This window comes from Trachypithecus francoisi, unplaced genomic scaffold (assembly GCF_009764315.1).
Source record: "Trachypithecus francoisi isolate TF-2019V2 unplaced genomic scaffold, Tfra_2.0 Lachesis_group4, whole genome shotgun sequence".
NCBI classification, from domain to species: Eukaryota; Metazoa; Chordata; class Mammalia; order Primates; family Cercopithecidae; genus Trachypithecus; species Trachypithecus francoisi.
In genome coordinates this window covers 12,028,560-12,056,054 of record NW_022681469.1, presented here as the reverse complement: position 1 = coordinate 12,056,054, position 27,495 = coordinate 12,028,560, and the positions used below count along the sequence as shown (strand labels likewise).

General features: G+C 36.5%; 1 protein-coding gene across 1 annotated transcript in view; it reads left to right on the top strand.

Annotated features, from left to right (window-relative positions):
* CNTNAP2 (contactin associated protein 2) overlaps window positions 1-27,495 on the top strand; it is a 2,313,133-nt gene that overhangs the window by 887,230 nt on the left and 1,398,408 nt on the right. The window contains exon 4 of the mRNA XM_033192342.1: window positions 17,658-17,805. Coding sequence (XP_033048233.1) covers window positions 17,658-17,805 — 148 coding nt within the window. The remainder of the gene's footprint in view (window positions 1-17,657; window positions 17,806-27,495) is intronic.

The window sequence follows — 27,495 nt, the reverse complement described above, 5'->3', positions numbered from 1 at the left end:
TGTGTGCTTATTCCTCATGTCACTTTTTCTTCCCCTTAATTGAGGAAAATGTGTTCAGAAGTTAAAGTGGTGGCCATCTATTTAAAGTTTTAAATTATTCAGCTTAGAAAGCAAATAAAATTTTCATATGTACAAGGGAATATAGCATCACTCAAGTAATACCCATCACATTGCACAGGAAGTGGATAATCTTTCCTGATAAAAGAAAGCATTAAAGATGGAAACTGTATAGATCTTCTGTAAATCAGAAGCTCTATAACCAGCTACTTAACTCAAATTCTAAAAACAACCCAATATTTGTATGTAAATGACACCAATATAACAAACATATTTCTTCAGTTAAGTCAGTTATGTTAATTTGTTGAAAAGAATCTGTTAAGTGAATCATTTATCATCCCATAAACAAAACATACGGTGATAATTGTGCAAATCATTATTTCAACTTATTGAGTTGCCAAAGTATGAACAAAAGGCAACCTGCATCTTCATTTTAGGTTAAGTAATTTGGTTCTCACAGATTGAAATTTTCATTTAAAAAGATTTCCCTTTTGAATAGTATATAAAGTGAATTAGAGGAGAGACTGGAAGCAGGGAGAGCATTCTGAGAGCTGTCAGGGGAGTAGGAAGGTTTGGCCAGATACAGTGGCCACACGCATGAAAAGCCATTACTGGAGAGGCAGGACCGCCAGCACCTGTGACATTGTGAAGGTGAGTGAGGAAGAACAAGAGCCATGGATGCGACAGAGATTCTGGCTGGAGGACTAGGAGGATGGCAGCATCAGCAAATGGTGTGGGAGGACAATAGAAAATAAACACAGTTTTGATGATAAAAAGACATTTTTTAAACATCTTGCAGCCATTTAAATAAAGATGTTTAATAGAAAGTTGGAAATTCAGGCCTAGATCTCAAAATCCAACTTAGAGCTGGAGATGTGGATATGGGAATCAATCTCCAATATTTGGATTGGAATGAGACTTCCTAGAAGGAGGTTGGGTTGAAAAAGTCCGCAATTCTTGTGCCAGGATACAAATGGGATCAGTCTCATGGAGAAAAGGCATTACAAGGATACCAACTGCACCAAAAAGATTCCCTAGGGTTAAAACTAATAAAGAAGGCTTAGATTTCATTTTATTAGTGCAGGAGACTACATGTAGGGCAATAGAAGAGAGATGGAAATGTACTTCTATCCTTAGAAGTTGGATATGAAATTGTCTCTTCAAGAAGTGTGGGAGGTCAATAAAAAATAATGCAATGTTGTAATTGAAGAAGTGAACTAGAAAGGTGAGTTAGTTAGAAGACATTTGGTGGAGTTTTTTGTTTTCTTTATTTTTTCTCTGAAATCAAGACTTTAGGCTTGTTTCGTTGAAAGAGTAGAGGCCGAGAGAGATGTTAAGGAATACAGGGGCATCATAGAGGTATAGCTAATGGAACAAGGGAGAAAAGAGTTGGATGAGAAGATGGGAATAAACAGCCCAAGTAGGATTTCTCCCTTGTTGGGCTGTGGAAGAAAGCCAGTTGAGTAGTAGATTGTGGCTAGACCACACTTTATTAATCCGTTTGTCAATAAATACACATTTGAGATATTTCTAGATTGGACTGATTATGCATAAAGCAACCAGGCTCTCAGGAGGTCAGAAAATAATTCTAGGTAGTGAAGGAAACAGATAATAACAGCAAAATATTCTTGTTGAACTTACATTTGAAGACAAAAAAAGCAGATGATGTCACCTGTGAGGAAGTAGCAAGAACAACATGACCTTTAATAATCCATAGAAGAAGAAAACAAATCCAATGAAGATAAAGAGAAGAAATCAGAAATCAAACAGACATGTGCAAAATAAGATATGTTCTTGAATGAGAAAGATTCCAGGAGAAGATGGCTAAGGGAAATATTCAAGAAAAATTGTTTAAAAAGATTACTTCATTATCATCAGTTATTTCATTGTGAGTGATTTTTCTGATTTATTCCAAAAGAAGAAACAGCAATGAACAAATTGCTAAAGCTTAAAGAGAGCATGGAAGAGGAGGGAAAAACAGAGCAGACACCATTTATTTGAGAAGTTTTGCAGTGAAAGGGAATAGAAAATTAGGCATAGTACAAACGGAGAAACATAATGTAAAAAGGTTTTTTTTCTTCCCATGAAAGATGAAATCCAAGTATATTGGAAAAAATGGCTTCTGTAGACCTAGGAATTGTCACTTATTTTGACCCTTCTATATTCTGAAGAAACATTACCTTGAGAATATATTATCATGCAATAGATAATAAAAATGGATGCATATTAAATTGAGGAAGAGTAAAGTTATTAATCCTCAACTCAGACATTACATCTAGTATTAGAATTATTAATATTTCATGGCATAAATTTATCCAACTAAAGAATCTCACATTTTGAAAAAGATAAAGTTGAAAGATGGTAATTTACCTTGATATCACAAATAATTCTCACATTAACTAAAACTTGATAATTTTGTTAATTGTATGCTTATAAAAAGCACTTGGTTCCACATTTAGAAAAATATTTTATCCCAGGTACTTTCCAAGGAGTATATTATCATATTTGCTGTCATTAATACTTATGAAAAAACCTGCGAAAAGCAATGGTTTTGGAAAATAACCTGAGGGCAATGCAATCTGTTCTAGATACTGTAAACAATGTCTAGAGTAAGCTTGTCAGTAGGGAGCTGAACACCTGCATCAAAAGTATTGGTTAAATTTGTGTTTACTGAATTGAGGTTTAGCATTTTTCCATGGGGCTACAATGAGGAAAACTATATTGTATTTCCTATGAAATTTGTTGCTGACTTTATACAGATATTCTTGAACACTTCATTCTTTATGTAGCATAGTTTCTTTTATGTGAGGATTTGGGAGGTTTCTTTCTGGACTCAGTGCCTTGAGTATTATGCTTCTTCAAGCAACTGGTTAGATTTTATTTTAACAGGTAAGATGAACCTTGCAACTAATTCTGTCTGCAATTATGTGATATGCCAGAGATTTTAAAGCCAAATTTTTAGACACCCTCCTATGCAACATTGTTTTTGGTTTTTCATATCTTTTTCAAACTAGCATATAGGTAAGTATTTTTAATCAATTTGTAGAGAAATAAGTTCATTTAATGGCAAAGTTTTTTTCCCCCAATATCTTCTTATTTCCTGTTCCACTCTCCCTTTATACTTTTATATCAATTTGTTCACTTATCAACTTAGAAAGTACCTATTGGTTAATGACTTCTTGCGTCAATTACTAGTTAGCTACCTTACTTTTCCACACACCTGACCTTTTTTAGAAGTTATATTAAGACCGGTCGTGATGGTTCATGTCTGTAATCCTAGCAGTTTAACAGGCCAAGGTGGGAGGATGGCTTGAGCCCACGAGTTTGAGGCTGCAGTGAGCTGTTATTATACCACTGCACTTCAGCCCGGGCTACAGAGCAAGACCCTGTCTCAAAAAAATATTTTTAATTCTCTATTGATTAATTTTGTTATATTTAATAATATGCTTTCAAATTGGTCTACTCTTCTGTCAAATTTGGTAATATCATTTGACTCTTCACTTGGAAGATGAGTATATTATTTGCCATGTCCTTCCTTCTACATTTTCTTATCCATTTCTACCTCCAAACCTCTCCCTCTTAGGTTGTATTTTAACATTGCTAAGATTCATAATGTTACATTTGTTTTTCTTAGTTTGTCTAAATATTTATTTAAAACATCACAAAATGGGTAGCATTTATCTAATTATTTTCATCCTTTCTTATGACTTGACATGAAGGATAAAGAAAAAATTAAAGGAAGTTTGGAAAGAAAAATAATATATTTGAAACAAATTTAAAATAGATCTCTGATGCTATATTAGATTATCATCTGAAAAACTTCTTTTGTCAATATCTCAGAAATTCAAATATGCATCCACTCTGTCACCCAGAAATTCTTCTCCTAGGCATTTATAACAAAGGCTCACAGCAATTTTATTTATACTAGTAAAAAAACCCAGAAATATCCCAGTATCTATCAACACAAAAATAGATACAGGTTATACTAAACTTATACAATGAAATAGTACACAGAAAAATGGAAATGTGCTACTAATAGTAACAATATGGGGAAATCTAAACGAAATTATTCTGAGTGATAGAAGCCAGTGATGTTTGATTACTTTATTATGAAGTTCAAAAAAGTCACAATTTGCTAGGTGCAGAGGCTCTTGCCTGTAATTCCAGCACTTTGGGAGGCCAGGGTAGGCAGATCACTTGAGGTCAGTAGTTCGAGACCAGCCTGGGCAATGAGGGTGAACCTCATCTCTACTAAAAATACAAAAATTAGGCCGGGCGCGGTGGCTCACGCCTGTAATCTCGGCACTTTGGGAGGCCGAGACGGGCGGATCACGAGGTCAGGAGATCCAGACCATCCTGGCTATCATGGTGAAACCCCGTCTCTACTAAAAAATACAAAAAACTAGCCGGGCGAGATGGCGGGCGCCTGCAGTTCCAGCTACTCGGGAGGCTGAGGCAGGAGAATGGCGTAAACCCGGGAGGCGGAGCTTGCAGTGAGCTGAGATCTAGCCACTGCACCCCAGCCTGGGCGACAGAGGCAGACTCCGTCTCAAAAAAAAAAACAAAAAACAAAAAACAAAAACCAAAAATTAGACAGGCATGGTGGCCCATGCCTATAGTCCCAGCTACTCAGGAGGCTGAGGTGGAAGAATCATTTGAACCTGGGAGATGGAGGTTGCTGTGAGCTGAGACCATGCCACTGCACTCCAGCCTGGACAACAGAACAAGACTCTGTCAAAACAAAAGGCAAAATTAACTATGGTTATAGAAATCAGAAAAGTTGTATGCATAGGGTGAGGAGTGGCATTAATTGAAAAGATATTTACTGAGGGGATCGATGAGACTAATTTTTGGGATAATAAAGCGTTCTATATCTTGATAGGGAGTGAGGATCACATGGGTCAATACATTTCTCAAAACCAATCAAATTATTCACTTGTTTTCAGTTTACTGTATTAAAAATTATTATCATTCTCTTTTTAAAAAATGACGTATTGCTCCTTGAACAGTCTGCAGTTTCATTGAGAGATCAAATAATAAACATTATAATTTTACTCTTCATTATAATAAGTATTATGATATAGGTAAGCACAGAATTTTAAGATGAGCATCATGTAACCTCACTATACATTTATCAAATATGTTTCACTTTCCTTCCGTAGCACATATTCCAGTCTCTTGGACACTGAGGTTATGATTAGTATGATACATGACCAATGGAATGTGTGCAGAAGTGATATTTTCTCTATCAAATCTGGCCATAAACCCTAAGTTCATTCCTATATGTTTTGTCTTCTGTTTCTGTGGTGGACTTGAGAATCAGATGTTGATGACGAGAACCAAATGAAGTGAGCCTGGATCCCTGAATGACTGTGTGGAACAGTGCTCCTCTGCCCTTTTCCTTCTATACTGAAATGAGATGTGGGCAAAAAACAATCATGTATTACAGTAAAGCACTGGAAAGAAGGAAACAAGAAAGGAGGGAAGGAAGGAAAAAAGAAAGATGGAAGGAAGGAAAGAGAGAAAGAGAAAAAAAGAAGAGAGGAAAAGGAAGGAAGTTGGAGAGAAGGAAGAAGAGGGAGTCAGAGAGTAAGAAAGGAATCCATCGTTCTTCTGCCAGGGACTTAGAATGGAGATAAATAAACTGTGGGAGGCAGTAAAGCCATTAAAAAGACGGTCCACTGGTTGAGTAGGCTGAGAACAAATGATCACCATTTCTTTGAAATGATCATTTCAAAGAATGAAACCTATTGAATACCATCATCACGTGATGCCCCTAAAGAATAAACAGAAGGAATCAAGAATCAGGTTTTTAAGATTTTACTTTATTTTCAAAGTCAAATTATTGCTTGCAAAGTAATACTGTTCTTAATTAATGCTTCTAGTATGATGATTCTAAAACGCTTTCAGAATATTGACAAAATTAAGAAGACAAGATGTATTTATTTGGGTCACGAGCAGTAGGGTCCAAAGAGGATATTACTGCATTTTATATATATATATATATATATATATATATGGAATATGTTTGCATGTCTCACAATGTTTGACATGGTTTTGCAATCAAAAAGAGTATATTTTTAGCAGAGTTCAAGTGAATTACCCAAGTGAACAAGCTAGATATGATTGGGGTAGAGGGTTAATTTTTACATCTCTTGTAGCAATTCTCTCCAGATTTTTGCATGATTGTTTTCTTTTTATCCTGTGATCTCTGACACCTAGCCACATTACATAATTATAATGGCATCCCCCTACAACTAGGAAAACCTTATACATTACCCTGGTGTCTTTCTGAGTCAGTCTAGCATGCTCTATTTTTTTTCCTGTGAGATATTACCAAATATATGGTTTTTAAGTAGCAATGCTAACATAACTGGTTTTTGTGCATCCACAAATAACAAGAGCCTATGAAATGTAAATAGATGAGAATTTGGAAATACACATTTATATTCATTTACTTAAGCACATGTATTGACCACTGAACACTATGGTCATCAGATACACAGGGACCAAAGAGCTGTGGTCTGAAACCTCACAGCTTACTTACATACTTCTGAATCAGTCAGGGAGTTAATCAAAAACATAATGAAGTCATCACAATTGAGTGAAGAGAAAAAGAAACACAGGATGCTCTTGATACAGGCAAACTCCCAAATTGGGGCTTAGCCAGGAGAGTTACTGGCTTCATACAGGAAAGCATTCAAGAGTGAGCTGACAGAGTGAAGTGCGAGCAAAGCAAGTTTATTAAAGGAACAGAGTAGGGAAAAATGACTGCTCCATAGACAGAGCAGGACATATGCAGAGTAGCACTTGTAGATTGCTGGCTAGCTATATTTATAGCTACTCCTTAATTACATGCTATAAGGGCCAGGTAATTCATGAATTTTCTAGAAAAGGAGTGGGGACTTCCAGGAACCAAAGATTCCTCTCTTTTTATACCATGTAAGGTAATTTCCTGGCATTGTCATGGCATTTGTAAACTGTCATGGTGCTGGTAGGAGTGCCTTGTAGTGTGCTAATGAATTATAATTGGCGGATAATGAACAGTGAGGACAACTAGAGGTTGCTTTCTTTGCCATCTTGGTTTTAGCTGGTTTATTTACTGCATTTGAAACGGGACTTTTCCCTTTTCCCCCTCACAGGGTGTGTGATAGGGATGTGGCTCACTTCTTCAGTGATACCCTGCTCAAACCCGTAGTGGGAGCATGCAGATGGGCAGGTCATGGAACTCCAACCCCATGGCAATATCTAGGGTTTAGTGTTTACAGCTCCTGAAGCCCCAATGGGTGTGTGTGTTACCTTGTTCTCTTTTATTTTTGCCATATGCAGGTGGCTTGTGTTAATCAGGTCAATTAGACCCCCTGCCTTATTGCAAAGGCAGAGGGCTTTCTGTATCCTGGGTTCTTGCCTTGGTGTACCAGAAAAATCAGATCACATGTGGACTTGGAGAATGGGTATAAGGTTTTACTGAGTGGGGGCAGGTGTCAGCGAGGTGGATGGCAAAGTCAGAAGGGGGATGGAGTGGGAACGTGGTCTTCCCCTGGATCTGTGCCACCCACCTACTGGACTCTCCTCCAACTGCCCTCGGTCGAATTCCAGTGTGCTCTTCCACTCCTCTGCTCCTCTCGATGTCCAGACACTTGTGTCTGTGTCCGCTATAGGGTCTCGGGGTTTTTATAGGCATAGGATGAGGGGTGTGCCAGCCAGAGTGGTCTTGGAAAATGCAACATTTGAGCGCAAAAACAGGAATGCCTGTCTGCACTTAGTTCCCTGGGCACAGGCCTGAGGGTGGAGCCCTCGCCAAGGACCCTGCCCTTCTGTATCCAGCACTTCTCTGCCCCCCTCCCATATCGCATTCTGTTTTGACTAGATCCTGCTTTGATCAGTAGAGTCCTGACTGGTACTCAGAAAAATAGTCCTGCTGATCTCCTACTATGAGGCACCCTATGGAACAAGGGGATTGAGGGGTGGTGAGGCAAGGTCCCTCCTGTCAGGAAGTGCTGTCTGAGCTGATTCCCACAGGATATGGGAGGCCAGCCAGATAAAACTGATGAGCAGAGACTCCAGGGGAAGAGGCCAAATTGGAAGGGTAACAGGTGCAGTATTTTGTGAAGGTCCTTCGTATCTTCCTGCCTCAGCAGGGAATATAGCTAGTCCTGGAAACTCACATTAAGGCCGCAAAATGGAAAATCTATTTCAACATTTTGGTATAAGTTGTTAGCATGGGAAAAATAAAATCTAAGATCTTTCAAGAAATAAAATTTCAATTAAAGGGATGTGATTATAATGATCACAAGTTTAGTACATTGACATAAAGAATAGTCAATATGTGTTTCAATGCCACAAAGTCATTTTATGTTTTAAGCAAATAAGATCTCTCACTTTATTCAAGTCATTCTTGTTGTTTCCCTCACATAATTTGCCACCTGTGAGACCTGTTGTCAGTACGCGGAAAGCTCTTCCTAGATTTACTTACACAATAGCTAATTGTTTTAGGCACTTTTTTTAGTCTTAAGGAAAACCTTTACTTGAAGATGTGGAGTCTCATTCATTCGCTATAGGAGCTTGTGATCTTTTATGTTAGGTCTCCTAAAAAATGAGGTTTTAGTTAGGAATAAATATACTTATTCTCATCAGAATAATTTTTGTTACACTTCAAACCCATAATAGTACATTTGAGGAAAAAATGTTAGTTCATGCATCAAACATAGCATACCTCTAATACTTTATATAGTCTCCTCCAGTTTGGTAAATTATATGCTCCAAGTGATTACAAAATACTTTTCCAAAGTTTACTGGTTCTTAAATGTCAACTGGCTGGAACGTCTTAGCCTTGTGCATCCTATCTAACTTGCAAGAAAGATTTAATTTCAAAGCCTCTTAGTCCATGGGCTGGCAAACCGTAGCCCATGGGAGAAATCTTGTCACGCCTGTTCTTTTAAAGTTTGTGAACTATGGATAATTTTTGCATTTCACAAGTGTATTTTAAAAAACAGAATAATAATATGGGACAGAGGGGCATGTGACCTGCAAAGCCTAAAATATTTACTGTCTGGTACTTTGCAGAAATGCTTTGCTTCACTACCTCTTAGACCATCTGTAATACTGTTTTAGCTGGAAAAAATAGTGCACCTAGTGGAAAATATTCAGTTATTGAAACTTCAGTGATGTTTACTCTAAAATTAACATTGTGGGTGACTTACAATATGTTTTTTAAAAGTTCTAAATTTTGGTATGTAGTTGCACAATTTATAAGACAAGAACTCTAAAAGTAGAACCATAGGTTTAGCGTTTTATTATATTGATTTTAACTTTCCTTAACATCAAGCTTTGTGAGATACATATATGCTATCTTAATTATAATAATAAACCCTATTCTAAGCATGTATACAAATCACTGCCTCTAAGAGACATTTAATAGCAAGAACATGAAATTCACAATTTGTTGTATATGGATTTTTTTTTTTTTTTTTTTTTGAGACGGATTCTCGCTCTGTCGCCCAGGCTGGAGTGCAGTGGCCGGATCTCAGCTCACTGCAAGCTCCGCCTTCCGGGCTCCCGCCATTCTCCTGCCTCAGCCTCCCGAGTAGCTGGGACTACAGGCGCCGCCACCTCGCCCGGCTAGTGTTTTTGTATTTTTTTTTAGTAGAGATGGGGTTTCACCGGGTTAGCCAGGATGGTCTCTATCTCCTGACCTCGTGATCCGCCCGTCTGGGCCTCCCAAAGTGCTGGGATTACAGGCTTGAGCCACCGCGCCCAGCGGTATATGGATTTTTTATTATTTAAATGATAAATTTGGCTGGCATTTTTTATGTATCTTCAAAGCACTTGTTGCATACTATTTGTCTAAATGAAAGTTTAATTATAAAGTATATTGTTCTATGCATATTGTTCTGTGCAAAAAGGATTCAACTTTGCTTTAAGTTTTTAATTTCTGATGCAGGTTTCAAGTCTTAAAGATTTTATAAAAACTCAGCTGTATATCTTCTTTTTCACTTTCACACCTATATGAAAAACTATAAATGATTTTTTAAAAGAGTCAAATGATATGAAAAAATGCTTCTTTTCAAGACCTATGACAGTTTATTCTTTACTTTAGCATTTACTAAATAAGATGCCCCCTAGCTGACAAATTCTTCTTTCCTTTTAGGAAACAGTGTCATTCAAACTTTTAAATTACTTGTATTAAAACTGCAGAGGAGTTTGGGTGCTGATAATCACAAAAGAAGCTTGATTTACGTAAATGTACGAGAAAACTTAGTATTGATTTTGTAAAAATTTGTTGAAATAAAAAACAGAGGCCGGGCGCAGTGGCTTAGGCCTGTAATGCCAGCATTGTGGGTGGCCGGGGCGGGCGGATCACGAGGTCAGGAAATCGAGACCATCCTGGCTAACACGGTGAAACCCCGTCTCTACTAAAAAAATACAAAAAACTGGCCGGGCGGGGTGGCGGGCGCCTGTAGTCCCGGCTACTGGGGAGACTGAGGCAGGAGAATGGCGAGAACCCGGGAGGCGGAGCTTGTAGTGAGCCGAGCTCACGCCACTGCACTCCAGCCTGGGTGAGAACCAGATTCCGTCTCGAAAAAAAGAAAAAAAAAATAGAGAAGTAAAATATGAAAACATGATGTACTAATAAATAGGCCAGAAATCAAATGTACATCTAAAAAGTGATATGATAAAAATTATCCATCAGAATTTGATATTCAAATATATAATATTAAATACCAAAAATAAAATATATTGCATATAAATGGGAAGATATTTATTTTTGGTTGACAATTTGACTCTCAAATGAAGAGAGTGGAAGAACTTGTTACTTTGTCCCGAGTTTGTCTTTACTAGGTATTTGGCATCCAATTTTTTTTTTCCTTTTTTTTTTTTTTTTTTGAGATGGAGTCTCACTCTGTTGCCCAAGCTGGAGTGCAGTGGCACGATCTTGGCTAACTGATACCTCCACCTCCCAGGTTCAAATGATTCTCCTGCCTCAGCCTCCTGAGTAGCTGGGATTACAGGTGCCCGCCACCACACCTGGCTAATTTTTTGTATTTTTAGCAGAGACGGGGTTTCACCATGTTGTCCAACTTCTCTGAGTCTGTTTCCTGATTTGAAAAAATAGCATCCCTGATGAACAATAGAGTATACTAGAACCCTTTAAATAATAGATTTATAAATGTTAGACTTTTTATTAAATCAATGGCTACACCTCCTTTTACGTTTCCTACCTTACCAAATACTGATATTTATGGAGACATTTCACATATATTTACACCTTTGTATTCAAGACAATCGACGGTTCACGCCTATGGCATTCTTTTGAAATGTTTAAAGTTTCAGTTAGGAAAACGTCTTAAATCTCAACATGCTTGGATAAAAGAAGTGGAAAAATCACAGTCTATTGGTGGACACCTATAGTCCTAGCTACTCAGGAGGCTAAGGAGAGAGGATCATTTGATCACAGGAATTCAAGGGTTGCAGTTAGCTCTGACTATGCCACTGTACTCTAGCCTGGGTGATAGAGCGAGACCCTTTCTCTTAAAAAAATACATAATCATAAAAATAATAATAGAAGCACAAACTATTGATGTAGAGAATCCTGAAGAAAATATATAGCATGCATTTTTCCATAAGTAAAGCAAAGGTAAACCTTAGGTAAAACGCTGTTATCCTAAACCTAAAATGTCTACAACATCTTTTAATTTTGCTGGTGAAATCTCAAACCTCGAATGTCTACAACATCTTTTAATTTTGCTGGTGAAATCTCAAATGCAGTATATCTAAATTTTCACTAATTATCTTTCCCTTCAAATATTGTTGTATTAGTCAATGTTATTTCAGTTGCTCAGCAACAAACAAATAAGGAAACAGATCAAATAATCCAAAAGACCTTAGCAAGCTCTGGATTTAGATTCTCAAATGATGTCATCGCAGATGCGCTTACTTTGTCTTTCTCTGACTTTCACTCAAAATGGCCAACAGAAGCTCAGTGGGAAGAGCACCTCCTTTCCTACAGTTTTGTTTGTTTTCTTCTGACTCGCCGTGCACTGGGGATCCCAAGGTGTGGTAGGTGTCCTGCTGCTCTTCCACACCACTGTTCCAAATCTCCCCTCCCTAAACAACCTCTGAAGCACTTCTGACCGTATTATTTCATCTATCATTTTGTGTTTTATATTATGCCATTGTCTTCTCCTATCTTCCTAGGAATTTCTCTTTTCTCAGAGAGGGGGATTTTAGTGCCCTCAGTGTTAAAAATTATAAGATGTATAATTTGTTGCTTAAAATTCCCCAATAGATTGACTTCCAGCACACATACATGAAATCTGGAGCGGGATCACAATGTACAGGCCCTCCTTGTTCTGTTCTTGACCTCTCCATATTCTCCCGTGTTCATTCCTTCTCCACACTCTTCCAACAACACTGACTTCCTTGCTGCCCCCACAAACAGGCACAGTATTCTCGTGCCATTTGCCTTTCTGGCCTTTGCATAAACTATATATGTAATTGTATAATTATGATTTACATATAAAACATATATAACAATATGTACTTATTACATATAACATAGTGTCAGTGTTATATATGTATGTATACATATATATGTGTGTGTATGTGTGAGAGAGAGAGATATATATATAAAGGTTCAGGTGTACATGTGAAGGTTTGTTACACAGGTAAACTCTCATGTCACAGGGGTTTGTTGTATGGATTATTCCATCACCCACGTATTAAGCCCAGTACCCAATAGTTATCCTTTCTGCTCATCTCCCTCCTTCTACCCTCCACTCTCCAGGAGACCCCAGTGTCTGTTGTTTCCTTCTTTGTTTATCAGTTCTCATCGTTTAGCTCCCACTTATAAGTGAGAACATGTAGCATTTGGTTTTCTGCATTCGTTTGCTAAGGATAATAGACTCCAGCTCCATCTCATTCTTTTTTATGGCTGCATAATTTTCCACGATGTATATATAGCACATTTTCTTTCTCCAATCTGCGTTGATTCTGTCTTTGCTCTTGTGAATAGTGCTACAATGAACATTTGCATGCATGTGTCTTCATGGTAGAATGATTTATATTCCTCTGAGTATATTCCCAGTAATGGGATTGCTGGGTCAAATGGTAGTTTTTCCTTTAGCTCTTTGAGGAATCGTCATACTGCTTTCCACAATGGTTGAACTAATTTCCATGCTCACCAACAGTGTATAACTATTTCCTTTTCTCCAAAACCTAAATGTAAAACCCAAAATTATAAAAACTCTAGAAGACAACCTAGGCAATACCATCCTGGACATAGGAATGGGCAAAGATTTCATGCCAAAGACATGAAAAGCAATCATAACAAAGCAAAAATTGACAAATGGGGTCTAATTAAACTTAAGAGCTTCTGCACAGCAAAAGAAGCTATCAACAGAGTATAACAGACAACCTACAGAAATGGGAAAAAATATTTGCAAACTTTGCACCTGACAAAGGTCTAATATCCAGCATCGATAAGGAACTTAAACAAATTTACAAGAGTAAAACAACCCCACTGAAAAGTGGGCAAAGGATATGAACACTTTTCAAAAGTGGCCAAAAAGCCTATGAAAAAAAAGCTCACTATGTAGTTTAATAATATAAATGCCATGAAAACTGCAACTCTGTCTACATTGTTGATTTGAACAATATCTGCTACATAGAAGACTCTCAAATATCCCCTGAGTGAATGAATGGTGAATGAATAAATACATAAGTAAATGTATGAATGAAACATTTTAGCAGAAGGGCTAAAACTGAGTCTCACTGAGTTAGGTGCCCACCCCTGGTGGTAAGGAGTAATGTCTGCCTCTCTAGCATCATATGGATTAAGAGTGAATTTTTTTTTCTTTTTTTTTTTTTTTGAGACAGGGTCTGGCTCTGTCACCCAGGCTGGAGTACAGTGGCATGATTTCAACTCACTGAAACCTCTGCATCCTGGGTTCAAGTGATTCTCCTGCCTCAGCCTTCCAAGCAGCTGGGATTACAGGTGTGCATAACCACACCTGACTAATTTTTGTATTTTTAGTAGAGATCGGGTTTCAGCATGTTGGCCAGGCTGGGCTTGAACTCCTGACCTCAAGTGATCAGCCCACCTTGATCTCTCAAAGTGCTGGGATTACAAGTGTGAGCCACTGCACCCAGGCAAGAGTAGAATATTAAGCGTGAACTTTTTAAAGAAAATCCAGATACTATTACTCAAAGAGAAGAAGTTGCTGAGCAGTCAAGCAATAAATGTTGATCATATCATTCCCTCTCTTCCCTTTTCTGTCACCAATGCCTACACGCTAATATCTTGGAATAGGTTGGTTATATCTTCTACTCCCTTCTTTCAAGATGTTAATAATTCTTCTTTTGGAATATCAGATCTGCCTTTTATTTATTTATTGCCCATGCCACCACATTGGTGTTCACCTTCAATTGCTTGTTGCTAATCTTCTTGCTCCCAGTATGTTTTCCCATTACCCTGGATCTCATCAATATGACTTTTATTGTTATTTCTTGAAACAACAATAACAACAATGCATGCTATATTATTTTGTCTCTAATCAGACAGAACCTGTTAAAACATTTATGATTTTTTTCAACATAAATCCTTTCTCCCAGTCAGACTTGTGTCTTTATTCCGAGTCCTGGTTGTCTAGTCCTGAACACCCTTGGTTCATGTTTCCTGAGAATCTACAATCTTAGTTCAAAAATTCGTTTTATAAATTAGCTCATCAAATCTTTTTGTGAGACATACAGGGCAAAGGAAAAGTATTTTTTTTTAAGTCCTAGTGAAGTTACCCATATGGAGCAAAATTTCAGCGTAACTATCCCTGGACTCTGAGTCTTATACCCTAGGTCTGAAATCCTCCTTTATGCCAACCTATTCTTCAATATATCCTATGCCCTTTCTCTTTTGTCTTTCAAACACCACTCTGTCCTTCTGTGTAGCTGAGCTCTAACTCTGTAGAATTTGCCTGATTACATAGCCTCACAGAATTCCAAATAGAGGTAAAATTACTAGTTACATCATGTACTTCCATAGTTCCCTTTAATGCTGCATTTTGCAATATCTTTTCAGATTTTATTTTAGGCCTCATAAGATTGCACATGTCTTAGAGACAGTGTTTCAGGAGAGTTTTTTTGTTGTTTTTCTGAGTATTGACATAAAACCTAGCAACATGCTAAGCATATAGTTAATTTTCTTTTCTTTTTTTTTTTTTTTTTTTTTGAGATGGAGTCTCGCTCTGTTGCCCAAACTGGAGTGCAGTGGCCGGATCTAAGCTCACTGCAAGCTCCGCCTTTCGGGTTCACGCCATTCTCCTGCCTCAGCCTCCCGAATAGCTGCGACTATAGGCGCCCGCCACCTCGCCCGGCTAGTTTTTTGTATTTTTTAGTAGAGACGGGGTTTCACCGGGTTAGCCAGGATGGTCTCGATCTCCTGACCTCGTGATCCGCCCGTCTCGGCCTCCCAAAGTGGTGGGATTACAGGCTTGAGCCACCGCGCCTGACCATATAGTTAATTTTCAAGTTAAAATTGTTTGGTGGCTTTTGTTGAGTATTATTTAAGCTCATGAATTTTGGGTTAACCTCTATCCAATTGTTGATTTAATTCAAGTGATTTTGGTCAAGGATTCTAATTGTTCTTGCATTTGAAGTCAGAGAACCCAATAGAGATCTTACAATACAGCCATGGTTTAATTGAATACTTGGTTCGATTTTTAGATTCTCTGTAAAACTAAGAGCTGGCTAGAAAAGTTCCTACAAAGAAAATGTCTTTTTAGAAAGTTTTTTTTCTGATGAAATTGTGTCAGCAGGATGCAATGAGGATGCTCTATTAAATGTGAAAATGCAAGACCTACTGCTCAAATAGTTTTGCTTTATGGATTACAGAAGGGTATGGCTATTTTTAAAAGGCAGTGGTGGTATGCAACTCATTTGAGAAAACCAAGAGCACAGCAGGAATCATCACTGAAGAACATTCCAATTTTTAAAACATGTAACTGTCCATGTCATCGACTAAATATTATCCATTATGTGGATTGCTGGGACCATCTAAAGGTTATATAAAATTGTTTAAATGCAGGGGAAATCTTTCAATATACTTCTCATAATTACTAGGCCTTACATTACACATTTCGTATTTCGGAGGGCAAGAATTTGACAGGGGAATGAGGGTTAGGTCACAGATCTTCTACTACAAACTTACATTTGTGATGCTTGGATGAACTGAAGCCAGTGCTTTCAATTCCGAAGCTACTCTGTATTTTCTTTTTTTAATTAAAAACGTCTCTTGCTCTTTACTTTGTATTAGTAGTCTAACTTTAAAACATCGTTATTAAAGAAAAATTATTTAAAAGACCAAAGTTCTGTTTTTAGATAGAAGCAAATTCAGCCCTTAGGCAAAGAAGACAACTTACTAACAATGTAATACAATGCCTGGGTTGCATCTTCTCATGGTTTAAAAAATAATTTTTAAAATTTCTATTTGTATTATTTTAAGATAATTTAAATCTAAAAGAGAATGCCTTCTAAAAGATAAGGCTAAAATCTCAAGTTATCTATTAAAGCGACCTTTAGAATGCATATTTATATGACTTTAAGATAATTTAAATAAACCTAAAAGACTATCTTCTAAAAAATAATGCTAAAGCCTCAACTTATCTATTATAGGGACATTTAAAATGTATATATGAAGCTGAAACTGCTCATGTTTAAAATAGTGCAAGCTTTCATTTATTTGAATTACATCCTCTAAAATATAATAGTTTCTTTCTTTAAATCTTCCCTGAATTATAACTTTATACTGACATTTTCTTTTTCATTCGATGGGTTTCTTTTGAGTACTGAGTCTACGGTTTCACACATCCCTGAATATCCCATATTATCTTGCTCTAACTTATGAAATAGATAGTTTGTAAATCTTTGTTGAATGATTTTTATGTATGCCTCCCAAAAAAATCCATTTGTTCTCCTCTGGGGGGTGGCGGGGGGAAAGACAATGTGAACTTTCAATATCACATGAAATTCATGGATAATTATTCTTTTGACAGAATCTTCTATAATGAGAAAAATTGAATTAACATGTTTCTGATCCATTGAACAAATTCTCTAAATGTGTCTACTCCAATAAAAGGTAGAAAACCCTGACCTCTTCACGTGTTCAGTTGTTCTTCTTTATCTCACTAATGTTGAAATGTTATCTTTAAATTTCTAATGGTTTTATGGGAGAAAATGTGGAGGAGAATTTTAGAAAGCAAGACATATGGTTAGATTCTATAAAAATCATTTATTGTATAAATTAAATGCAAAATATTAGAACTCATTTAAATGTGTATGGAACACAACAGCCGGGGGGGCATTTAGTCTTTCATTCTTTTAACATATATTTACACGGATGAAAGGAACTATAGAAAATCTGATCTGTTTTCCATTTAAAACTGGACTTGTTTTCAAATTAAAAGTAAGGAAGCAGCTGTCTTCAAATTATTTATGGTGTAAGAAATTGCAAGCCCTACCATTGGATGAGATTTGTGTTTATTCTAGCAGAGAACATGATTGTTTCTAAAGTATTTTTCCCAATTTTTAAAATACCATTTCCTTTTCAGGCATTTCCTGGAAATGTTAACTCTGATGGTGTGGTCCGGCATGAATTACAGCATCCTATTATCGCCCGCTATGTACGCATAGTGCCTCTGGATTGGAATGGAGAAGGTCGCATTGGACTCAGAATTGAAGTTTATGGCTGTTCTTACTGTGAGTATCATGTTGTTTAAATTTGTGGCAGGTTTTATCTTTATTTAAATAGTAAGCTGGTTTTTTAAAAATTATTTCTTTCTCTGACAATAAACTACCTTCTCATTTACATATGTGTGTATCTATGCATAGATACCTACATATATATAAAAAATAAAAGGTTGTTTCCCTATTTGTATGTTATAAATGTGTATTATAAACACACACAGAGACTAACAGACATGTCACTATATCTTAATTATACTTTAGGTTGAAGATTTGGAAACATTTTTTGTTCGATAGATTAACAAAGCTTATTAATAAAATTGCCTTGTCTTATGAAATATTTAAAAAGGGGAAAGCTATATTGTTATCCATGTGTTTGGGTCTTTATGATGGGTTTTGAAAACATTTCGAAGAACTTCCTTCCAGTTCACTAAGTGTCTCTCTTCAGTTATGCGTATTCTTATACTAAAGCCAGCCACTGGGTTTTAAAGTCAATGACGTTTTCTCTACCAAATTTAATTTATTTTTTCAAATCGATTTTGTCATCTAAAGAGGTTAGTTTCCCTTAAACATATTTTAAATCTCTCTTGTTATTTCTTCAATACATTATGCTTATATCTAAGGATTCCAACATATGAATTTGGGGGATTATAATTCTTCTGTCTATTGTTTCTGCTAGTTTTTGCAAATGGTAGTTGTTTTCTCCTACTCTCCTACCTCCCTCTTTTTCTTCTTATCCCCTTTGCCTGTCTGTCCTTTTTATCCTTATCCTTATGCTTATCCATATTCTTTACTGCCACCTCAATTTCTTTAGAATTTTATCTGTGGAAATTTGTTTGGGCCAAGGTTGATGGTAATTTTTTATCCATATTCTTTACTGTGACCTCAATTTCTTTAAAATTTTATCTGTGGAAATTTGTTTGGGCCAAGGCTGATGGTGAATTCTTCTTGAGAGGATATATCTTTGCTTCTTTGCTTCTGTGAAGGCGATACCAACACAGAACTGCTTTCAAGATTATCTCTAGTTGTGGTTGTTGTTTCTTTGTGAGACTGCTAGGCAGTATGCATTTAATCTATGAACACACGATTTGCAAACATTGGCTTCAAAATATGAATTCCCTAGTAAAATATACTTTCCTCATTCCCGGAAATTTTTCTTCCTGCTGTTACAATTGCCTGGGGGAACAAAGAGGCTGGGTATCAACTAGGAGGGGGATTGGTTCCTCTGTGTTTTGCAAAAAGTCTCTTATTAGCCCATTTCCTGCTCATTCCTATAAACCCACAAAAATGAGTTCACACTAAGCAGAAAATTTCAAATGCCTCCATTGGACAAGCTTTCTAAAACACCGTAGATACTTAATATTTTATATAAAAGAATATAAGAAGCTTTCGCCTCTATATAAAGTTAGTAACAGAAATTGTTCAAAATATCAGCTATAATAGTGCCCAAATACCGTCTTATTAATTCACAGGCAATAGTGTTATGTGCAAACTACAAAAAAGCGGTTATGGAGGTCATTTAACAATTCTCAAAAACTGTTTATTTGGTTACCATTTTATTGTAGCAGATAAAATTAGTAGAGAGACAAAAGATTTAATTCTTCAGGAGAATGTAGCTCTTTAGAAGGAAAATTTAGCATTTCTGGAGAGGCCCAAAAAGAGGTCTAACATAAATTAGAATCCTTGGTCATATGTGGTCTAGTCATTCATGAACAGAGTGTCATGTTCACACGTAGTCTTGCTCTCAGCGTAGCATCATGACGGGAAGGCCAGAACAAAATGTGATATAATTGTGACCAGCACAAATTTTGTTAAGAACCATGTTTAGCTTTTAGTAAATAAATACAGACACACGCACACACATATATAGATATATACACACACACACATATATATACACACATACACACACATACATATATATATATATATATAAATCTTTCATGGAGACTGTGTATGTGCAATTTATTTTATTAGCAATTATGTAATGAGCACTTTTCATGTATGATAAACGTATTAAATGGTAACATTACCACAGTAGATGAGAAAGACATGGTCTTTGAGAGATGAAGTGGGATAAATAATTTCATAGAGTTAATCATAATAAAAATAGTAAAAGTTAAAATTTACCCAAAAGCACATAGCCTGAGTGATAGGTCTGAAAGGGAAACCAGGTGGTCTGGTATAGTGCCAAAGCTCTCTATCACTGCTCTGTTTTTAGTCCCAGCAAAATGAGCACCCATCTGACCATCCACAGTTTAATCAAAACATCATATCAAGATGCCACAACCCCTGATCAGGCCTTCTCCCAGTTACTGTAACTCTTAAATGTAAAAATTCACCTGATTTGTATCACCATAGATTAGTTCTTGTTTTTCAAAAAATTTCATGCAGATGGGGTCATAAAAGATGCATTATTTTACACTTGACTTCTTTAGTTAAAAATCATATTTCTGAGAATTATCCATGCTGATATTAGAGACAGTAGTTTCTTTTCCTCAGTATGATTCTATCTTGTGAATATTCTATAATCATTTGTTTATTTCATGCTGACGAACGTTTGAGTTGTTTCTAGATGTTGGCTATTTCTAAAGAATTACTAAACATGTCTCTGTTGGGTATAGACCTGGGGGTGGTAATAACAAACTAGCATATATGTGTGTTCACCTTTGGCCAATAATGACACAAAATTTTCTGAATTGGTTATACCAATTCAAAGTCTCCAATGCAATTACCTAGAGTTCCTGATGCTTACAAATTAAGATATTTAGTATTGTTTAAAAGTTTAGCCATTCTGGTGAGTGTTTATCATATCTCATTTTAGTTATGTTTCTGATTTTTAAAACAGGTTTGCTTATTTGTCATATGTATACCTTTTTTTAAGTGTTTGTTCAAGAATCTTGCTCATATTTCTATGGATTCCCACTTATCTATCTATTTATGTATCTATCATGTATCTATTCATAATCTATTTGATTGTTTTAAGTAGTTTTTGCAGGCTCTTCTTCATTCTCATTACGATTGCTAGACACATATTTATTTTTGAGGTGACTTTTTTTACAGCAATAATTTTATTTTTATTTATTTATTTATTTTTTGAGACGGAGTCTCGCTCTGTCGCCCAGGCTGGAGTGCAGTGGCTGCATCTCAGCTCACTGTAAGCTCTGCCTCCCAGGTTTACGCCATTCTCCTGCCTCAGCCTCCCAAGTAGCTGGGACTACATTAGCTGGGACTACAGGCACCCGCCACCTCGCCCGGCTAGTTTTTTTTTTTTTTTAGTAGTGACGGGGTTTCACCATGTTAGCCAAGATGGTCTTGATCTCCTGACCTCGTGATCCGCCCGTCTCGGCCTCCCAGAGTACTGGGATTACAGGCTTGAGCCACCGTGTCCGGCCCAGTAATAATTTTAAAGCAAACATTGTCAATGAGGTCACTTAGAGTCCACAGGTGTGGACTTAAACGGTGACCACATGTTCTATCACTGTTACAAGTAGATTTATAAAGTTGTGAGTTTGTGCTGTCATGGGCTTTTCTATCAAGCCTGGGCTTTGACAATTACAAGAACAGAAGGAAAAATAACAAGCAAATCAGGAAGACAGACTTTTCTACTGTATAAGCCCCTTTGGGGGAAAATCATATAGGTTTGGGAAACTACATTAACATTTATGTCAATGGATGCCAGTGGAGTAAGTAACTTAGCAACATAAAATTTAAAAAGTAGCATTTCAGTTGGATGTAGTAAGTTGGGTAATGGCCTCTCGTAACATAAAGCCTTTATTCTTGGAAGCTGTAAGCATGTAAGTATTTGCAGATGTGACTAAGTTAACAATCATGACAGGGAAAGACAATTTTACATTAGCCAGGTGGGCCCTAAGTGCAGTCACATGTATCCTTGTGAAAGGTAGGCAGGGAGAGATTTCACAGATAGGAAGGGAGAGAATGTGAACACCTTGGAACCAGAGACTGGAGTGATGTGACGATAAGCCAAGGAATGCCAGCAGCTACCAGGAGAGGGAAAGGAAAGGGGCAGATTTTCTCTGGAGGGAATGTGATCTTGCCAACACATCGATTTCATTTAGTGACACCACTTTGGAACTTCTGACCTCCGAAGTTGTGAAAAAACAAATTTCTGTTATTTTAAGTCACTAAGTTTGGGATAATCTGTTATAGCAACAACATGAAACTAATACAAGAGTCAATATATTTTAGAAAAGAAAAGACAAAACTAGGCCTGAGCAATGTTCTCTGATAGAACTTTCTACAAAGATGTAGATGTTGTCAGTATGCTCTAGCCACTAACCGTATGTGGCTATTAGCATATGAAATGTAGCTAAGACAACTGTGGAACTAAATTTTTAATTTCATTTAATTTTTAATTCATTTGAATTCAAATTTAAATAATGTGACTACTGGCTAACATTGGACAGTACAGCTTAGAGGAAACAAAGCATCTATTTTTTTCATGTCTTTTTATAACATGAAGGACCTATAAAAGTTAAGTGTCAGTCTCTATTTTTTTTCCTTAGTTTGAAAAACAAAAATATAATCATCCTGAAAACTGTCTTTACTGTCAATAATGTAATGACCAGTCATCTTACTAACCACACAGTTTTAGTCTGTTTTGTGTTACTGTAACAGAATCTCTGGGACTCAGTAATCTAGAATGAACACAGGTCTATTTCTTACAGTTCTGGAGACTGGGGAGCTCAAGGTCAAGGGACATGCATCTGGCGAGGGCCTTCTTTTTGCATCATGTCATAATAGAAAACTGGGCCCTCATGACCTATTCATGTCTTAAAAGTCCCACCTCTCCACATTGTTGCATTGGGGGTTAAGTTTCCAAATATTGAACTCTGAAGGATGCGTTCATACCAGAGCATACACCAAATGTCCAGATAAGATGGTTTTCCATTTATTATTTGCGAAGAATCCAAATTACATTTATCTCTTTTCCAAGAAAAATATACGTGTTTGTATTTTAAAAAATATATATGTTAGACATATTTGTTACGAAACACTTTCCAAAAGTTACTTCGATGTAAATTTTCTATACTAGAGTTCAAACTAGAAAGAGCCCTTAGAAGATGATACTCCGTGTTTCTGAGCTTAGTGAACTGTTGTCTCAAGAGCTTTCTTTTGATTTTTCAATGACAAAAGGAATCATAGAACTTTGAGTTGGGAAATGTAGATTAGACACAGCCCCCCATTATGCCCTCCCAGAGAATAGCAGTGCTGTGTCCTCTAGGGTCTCAGCAAGGAGAAACATCGTTTTGATCCTGCCTGTGGAAGAGAGATGAATTCTCTAATCTGTCTGGAAACTCCTGAGAGGGTGTACCTGGGATCTGTCTTAAACCTGCAAGTGAGACAATGGGACTTCTGTCACTGCGAAGTTCGCCCGAAAACGAGAGAGAAATCATCATGTGAGCACTGTTTCTGTTTGACCGTGAGTCTGGTGTAACTCCCCTTGTGTTTGCCATCTTTCCTCTGTGCAGTTCCTCCGTGATCACTTTGTCATCTGAGAAATGAGGTACTTCTCAAGGTTGAAATAAGTCGCTGACTCTATTCCAGGTGGAGAATTTCGTTCCAGGCCACTGCTTTGAAGCCTTTAGGGCTTCTCTTGTTCCTGTTTCCTGACTTGTCTTGAATATAATATGAATTCCAATTTCAATAAATCTAAACTCATTTTGAAACATTCTGCTTCCTCTACATTTGGTTTTCCCTCAAGTTTAGTTGAAACAAATGCATTAAGTTATTTTTAAAACTTAGCAATATGGGCCGGGCGCGGTGGCTCAAGCCTGTAATCCCAGCACTTTGGGAGGCTGAGGTGGGTGGATCACGAGGTCAGGAGATCGAGACCATCCTGGCTAACACTGTGAAACCCCGTCTCTACTAAAAAATACAAAAAATTAGCCGGGCGAGATGGCGGGCGCCTGTAGTCCCAGCTACTCGGGAGGCTGAGGCAGGAGAATGGCGTGAACCTGGGAGGCGGAGCTTGCAATGAGCTGAGATCAGGCCACTGCACTCCAGCCTGGGCGACAGAGCGAGACTCCGTCTCAAAAAAAAAAAAAAAAAAAAAAAAAAAAAAAAAACTTAGCAATATGTCCCATGCCTTTTGACTCAGTGAGCTTCCTCCCCCAGCGCAGACACTAATCTTCTTATGCGACACCAGTGGGACTTCCTAAAGCAAAAGGAAGAGGTCTCCGATTAATAATTTCAAAAAATCATTTATGGCTGCATTACTCAAACATTCATTTTAAAAAGCCAAACACAGTGCATTGATTAAAGTACTGAGCATTTTTGATGGCAAATACTTAATTAGCTTTTAGCCAGAGTCCTCTTAAAAGTAAGGACAGCACCTTGGGAAACCAACGTACACGCAACGAACGTCATTTTTATATCGGCTTTTAATTTGGATGAATAAATAATAGAAACTGTATGTCACTCAACACAAATCATGATGGAAAATTATGTTGCTGCCTGAGAAAAAAACAAAACGTATCAGGAGAAGTTAAATACAAATAAATAAAAGACAGTGTTTGATTGATGGCACACCTGCATCTCTAGTGAGAATGCCCTCTTCTCAGGACACACACTAACTGCCCTCACTCTCATTCTGCTTAGGCAAGAGACGCTGCCAAGTACGGATGTGTTAGTTTCCTGGGGTCTCTGTAAAATACTTCTGCAATCTTAAGACAAAGTTTAAGACAATGGAAAGGTATTCTATCATGGTTCTAGAGGGCACAGTCTGAAGTCAAGTTGTTAGCAAGGGTAGTTCCTTCTGGAAGCTTGGAGAGAGAAACATTCCATGTCCCTCACCCATCTCCTGGTGGTGGCCAGAAGTCCTTGGCGTTCTTTGGCTCGTTGCTGCCTCATTTCAATCTCTGCCTTTGGGTTCACGTTCACGTGAACTTCTTCGCTTTTGTCTGTGTCTCTGTGTCTTCACATAGCCTTCTTCTAAGGACATCGGTTATTGGAATTAGGATCTACCTGAAACCAGGATGACCTTATCTGAACAATCCACAATGACCGAATTTTGAAATAAGGCCATGTTTTGAGGTTTTGAGTGGACATGGACTTTCAGAAACACTATTCAACACAATATTGTATATATATATATAAATGATTCATTAAAATCATTACGAATTTATGTTTACATCAGTTTAAGTGAGAAAAAAATAAAACATCAGTTTTGGAAGTCAACCTGTGTGTTCTACTTAAATTAGATGTTTAATTTTGTATCATATAGAAGCATCCCAGGTACTTATATTTTGGTTTTATAATCTCTTCAATTTATTCAGTGAACATGTATTGCATTCAGGCATTTAGAAACAACCTGAAGCATAAACCCTGCACTCAAGGAGACTAATTTTTGGCAGAATAAATGAATAAGTAAATAGTTTAAATACTCTATGATAAATGCTATGACAGAGAAGGAAGCCTCACCTATATTGACTAATGAAATAAGATTTCACTAAGAAGCAACAGAAATTAGGTGTAAAGGAGCATTCAAGACAAGGACTAACATTTTCAAAGACACAGAGACACAGAGGGAAGAACATAATTTATTTCATATTTGGAGTTTTTAGCTAGCAACCTAAGTCTCATTTCAGTGTACATAGATAAATATGTAAATTATTACATTGCTTAGAGGATCAATATATTTATGACAGATTTGTTAATCTTATTAATATTAATAAGATTAAAGACATTGAATTATACTATTTTTAAAGCATTTTGCTAATTTTAAATCTTAAGTGCAAATCTGACCATATTACATCTGGGCTGACTACATGTTAATGATGCTACATTGCCTATAAAGTCCAAGCTGTTTGTTTGAAATTTAATTTCTCCCCACCCACCGACTACCTCTGTAGTCTTAAATCGTGTCATATTGTGTTTTATGATCCAAATATGAATACAAGCTATCTTTCGTCATACATTAGTGACCTGCTTGTTTAACACCCACTCATTCGAGATACTTTCTCTAACCAAAATACCCTCTCCGTCATCCTTTACCTGACCAATCTTTTTTATCTTTCAAGATTCAGTTGAGAGGCAATCTTTAACAAGAATTCTCTGAATTTCCACAGTGAGTCACGTGTTTATTTTCATAAGAATATTTATCAGATATCATATACCATTATATTACATGAATATTTCCAATGCAATATTTAACAAAATAATTCAAAATAAAGTCAACTGTAAGATACTGGGAGGAGGAGACAGCAAGTGTCACCTTATTCATCACTGGCATCCCCTTAAATGGTAGGCTCCCTGTACACAATAAATGTTTGCTGAAGTGAACTGACATCAAATATAAATGGTACAGACATAATTTATTCCCCCAGTGAAAACTGTTTTCTATTTGAGGCTGTATAGATTATTTTATTGGTGGAACAGGATATGATTTTATTGCTCCATATTGAATAATGCTCTAGGGGGCCTACAAAATATTGAAATAATTGCCAAACTAAATATAATAATAGATGTTCAAACAGAGCTATATAAAGCAAATAACTCAGTGGTTTTTTTCTAATTTAAATATTTCTATAACTTGTATTATTATTTCTGGTTATTTTAAACCATAATTTTGAGGTTGCTTCATGGTTATGTATATGGATTGCTTATCATCAGAGGAAAAAAAAATTCAAGATCTAGATTAATGTCAACATAAAAGTAATTTAACGTAAAAATAGATTTAATAGATATCACTGCCAAGTTATATAAAATAAACTGGTAATTAAAGAGGTAATTACAATTGTCAGGTACTATATGACATATTTGGGATATGCTGTGTTCTAAGTTTTCAAGTTATTAGGTTTTAAAAACTATTGTATGTTGTAACCAGAAATGTTCTTGCCATTAGGAGATCTGGAACTTAGATTTGAGCACATGTAGTATTTTTAGTGCTTTTAAGAATAGTTTGTGTTTCAAACTAGAATTGGAGTGCTTTGTAATAGACTATTTCTGTGGATTGTCATTCAGTGTCAGTTTGAGATTATGTGGATTTCTGTGGATTGTCATTCAATGTCAGTTTGAGATAATGACTTTTTGATCTGTACATATAAATATTATTGTAGGGATAAGGCTATCGATGAAGGTGCACACGATAGACATTTTTACGTAATTTGGGTATAAGCCTTTCTGGCAGGGGTTGACTAAGGTAGATAGCTAGTGGATCAGATACTCAGTGGATCTCATTCCTGGATTACCATTTGAGGGTGACATTTGAAATGAACAAATTTAAAGCATGGAAATATAGGTTCTCATTTTTTATTCTATGGGGAAACATGCTATCAGTATTTCATTGTTTTTTTCTAGTGTAATTTGTTTACTTGGAAGAAACTTACAATTGACTCTGTTTAATGAGAGAACATGGTGAGCCTACCTTTATATTTAGGAACAAGACAGTTACAATTGGCAGCTAGCTTGTATTTTGGAGAACTATTTAATATGTCACTGATACAGAGTTGGAGTCACATCATATTACCGTAAAATCTAAATTTAAATTTACTTTCAAGAATTTTCAAAGTTAAACTGACATATAAAATCAAGAATGTCGATTTAAAAGCAAATTAAAATTTCTGGCAGAGAGTAATATGCAATTAGACCTATGTCTGTCACTCTGAAATATGAATAGCAGTATACTTTCTAGAATAATGGAGGGTATAACTTTTATTATACACATTAGTCCCAAGTTTTTCA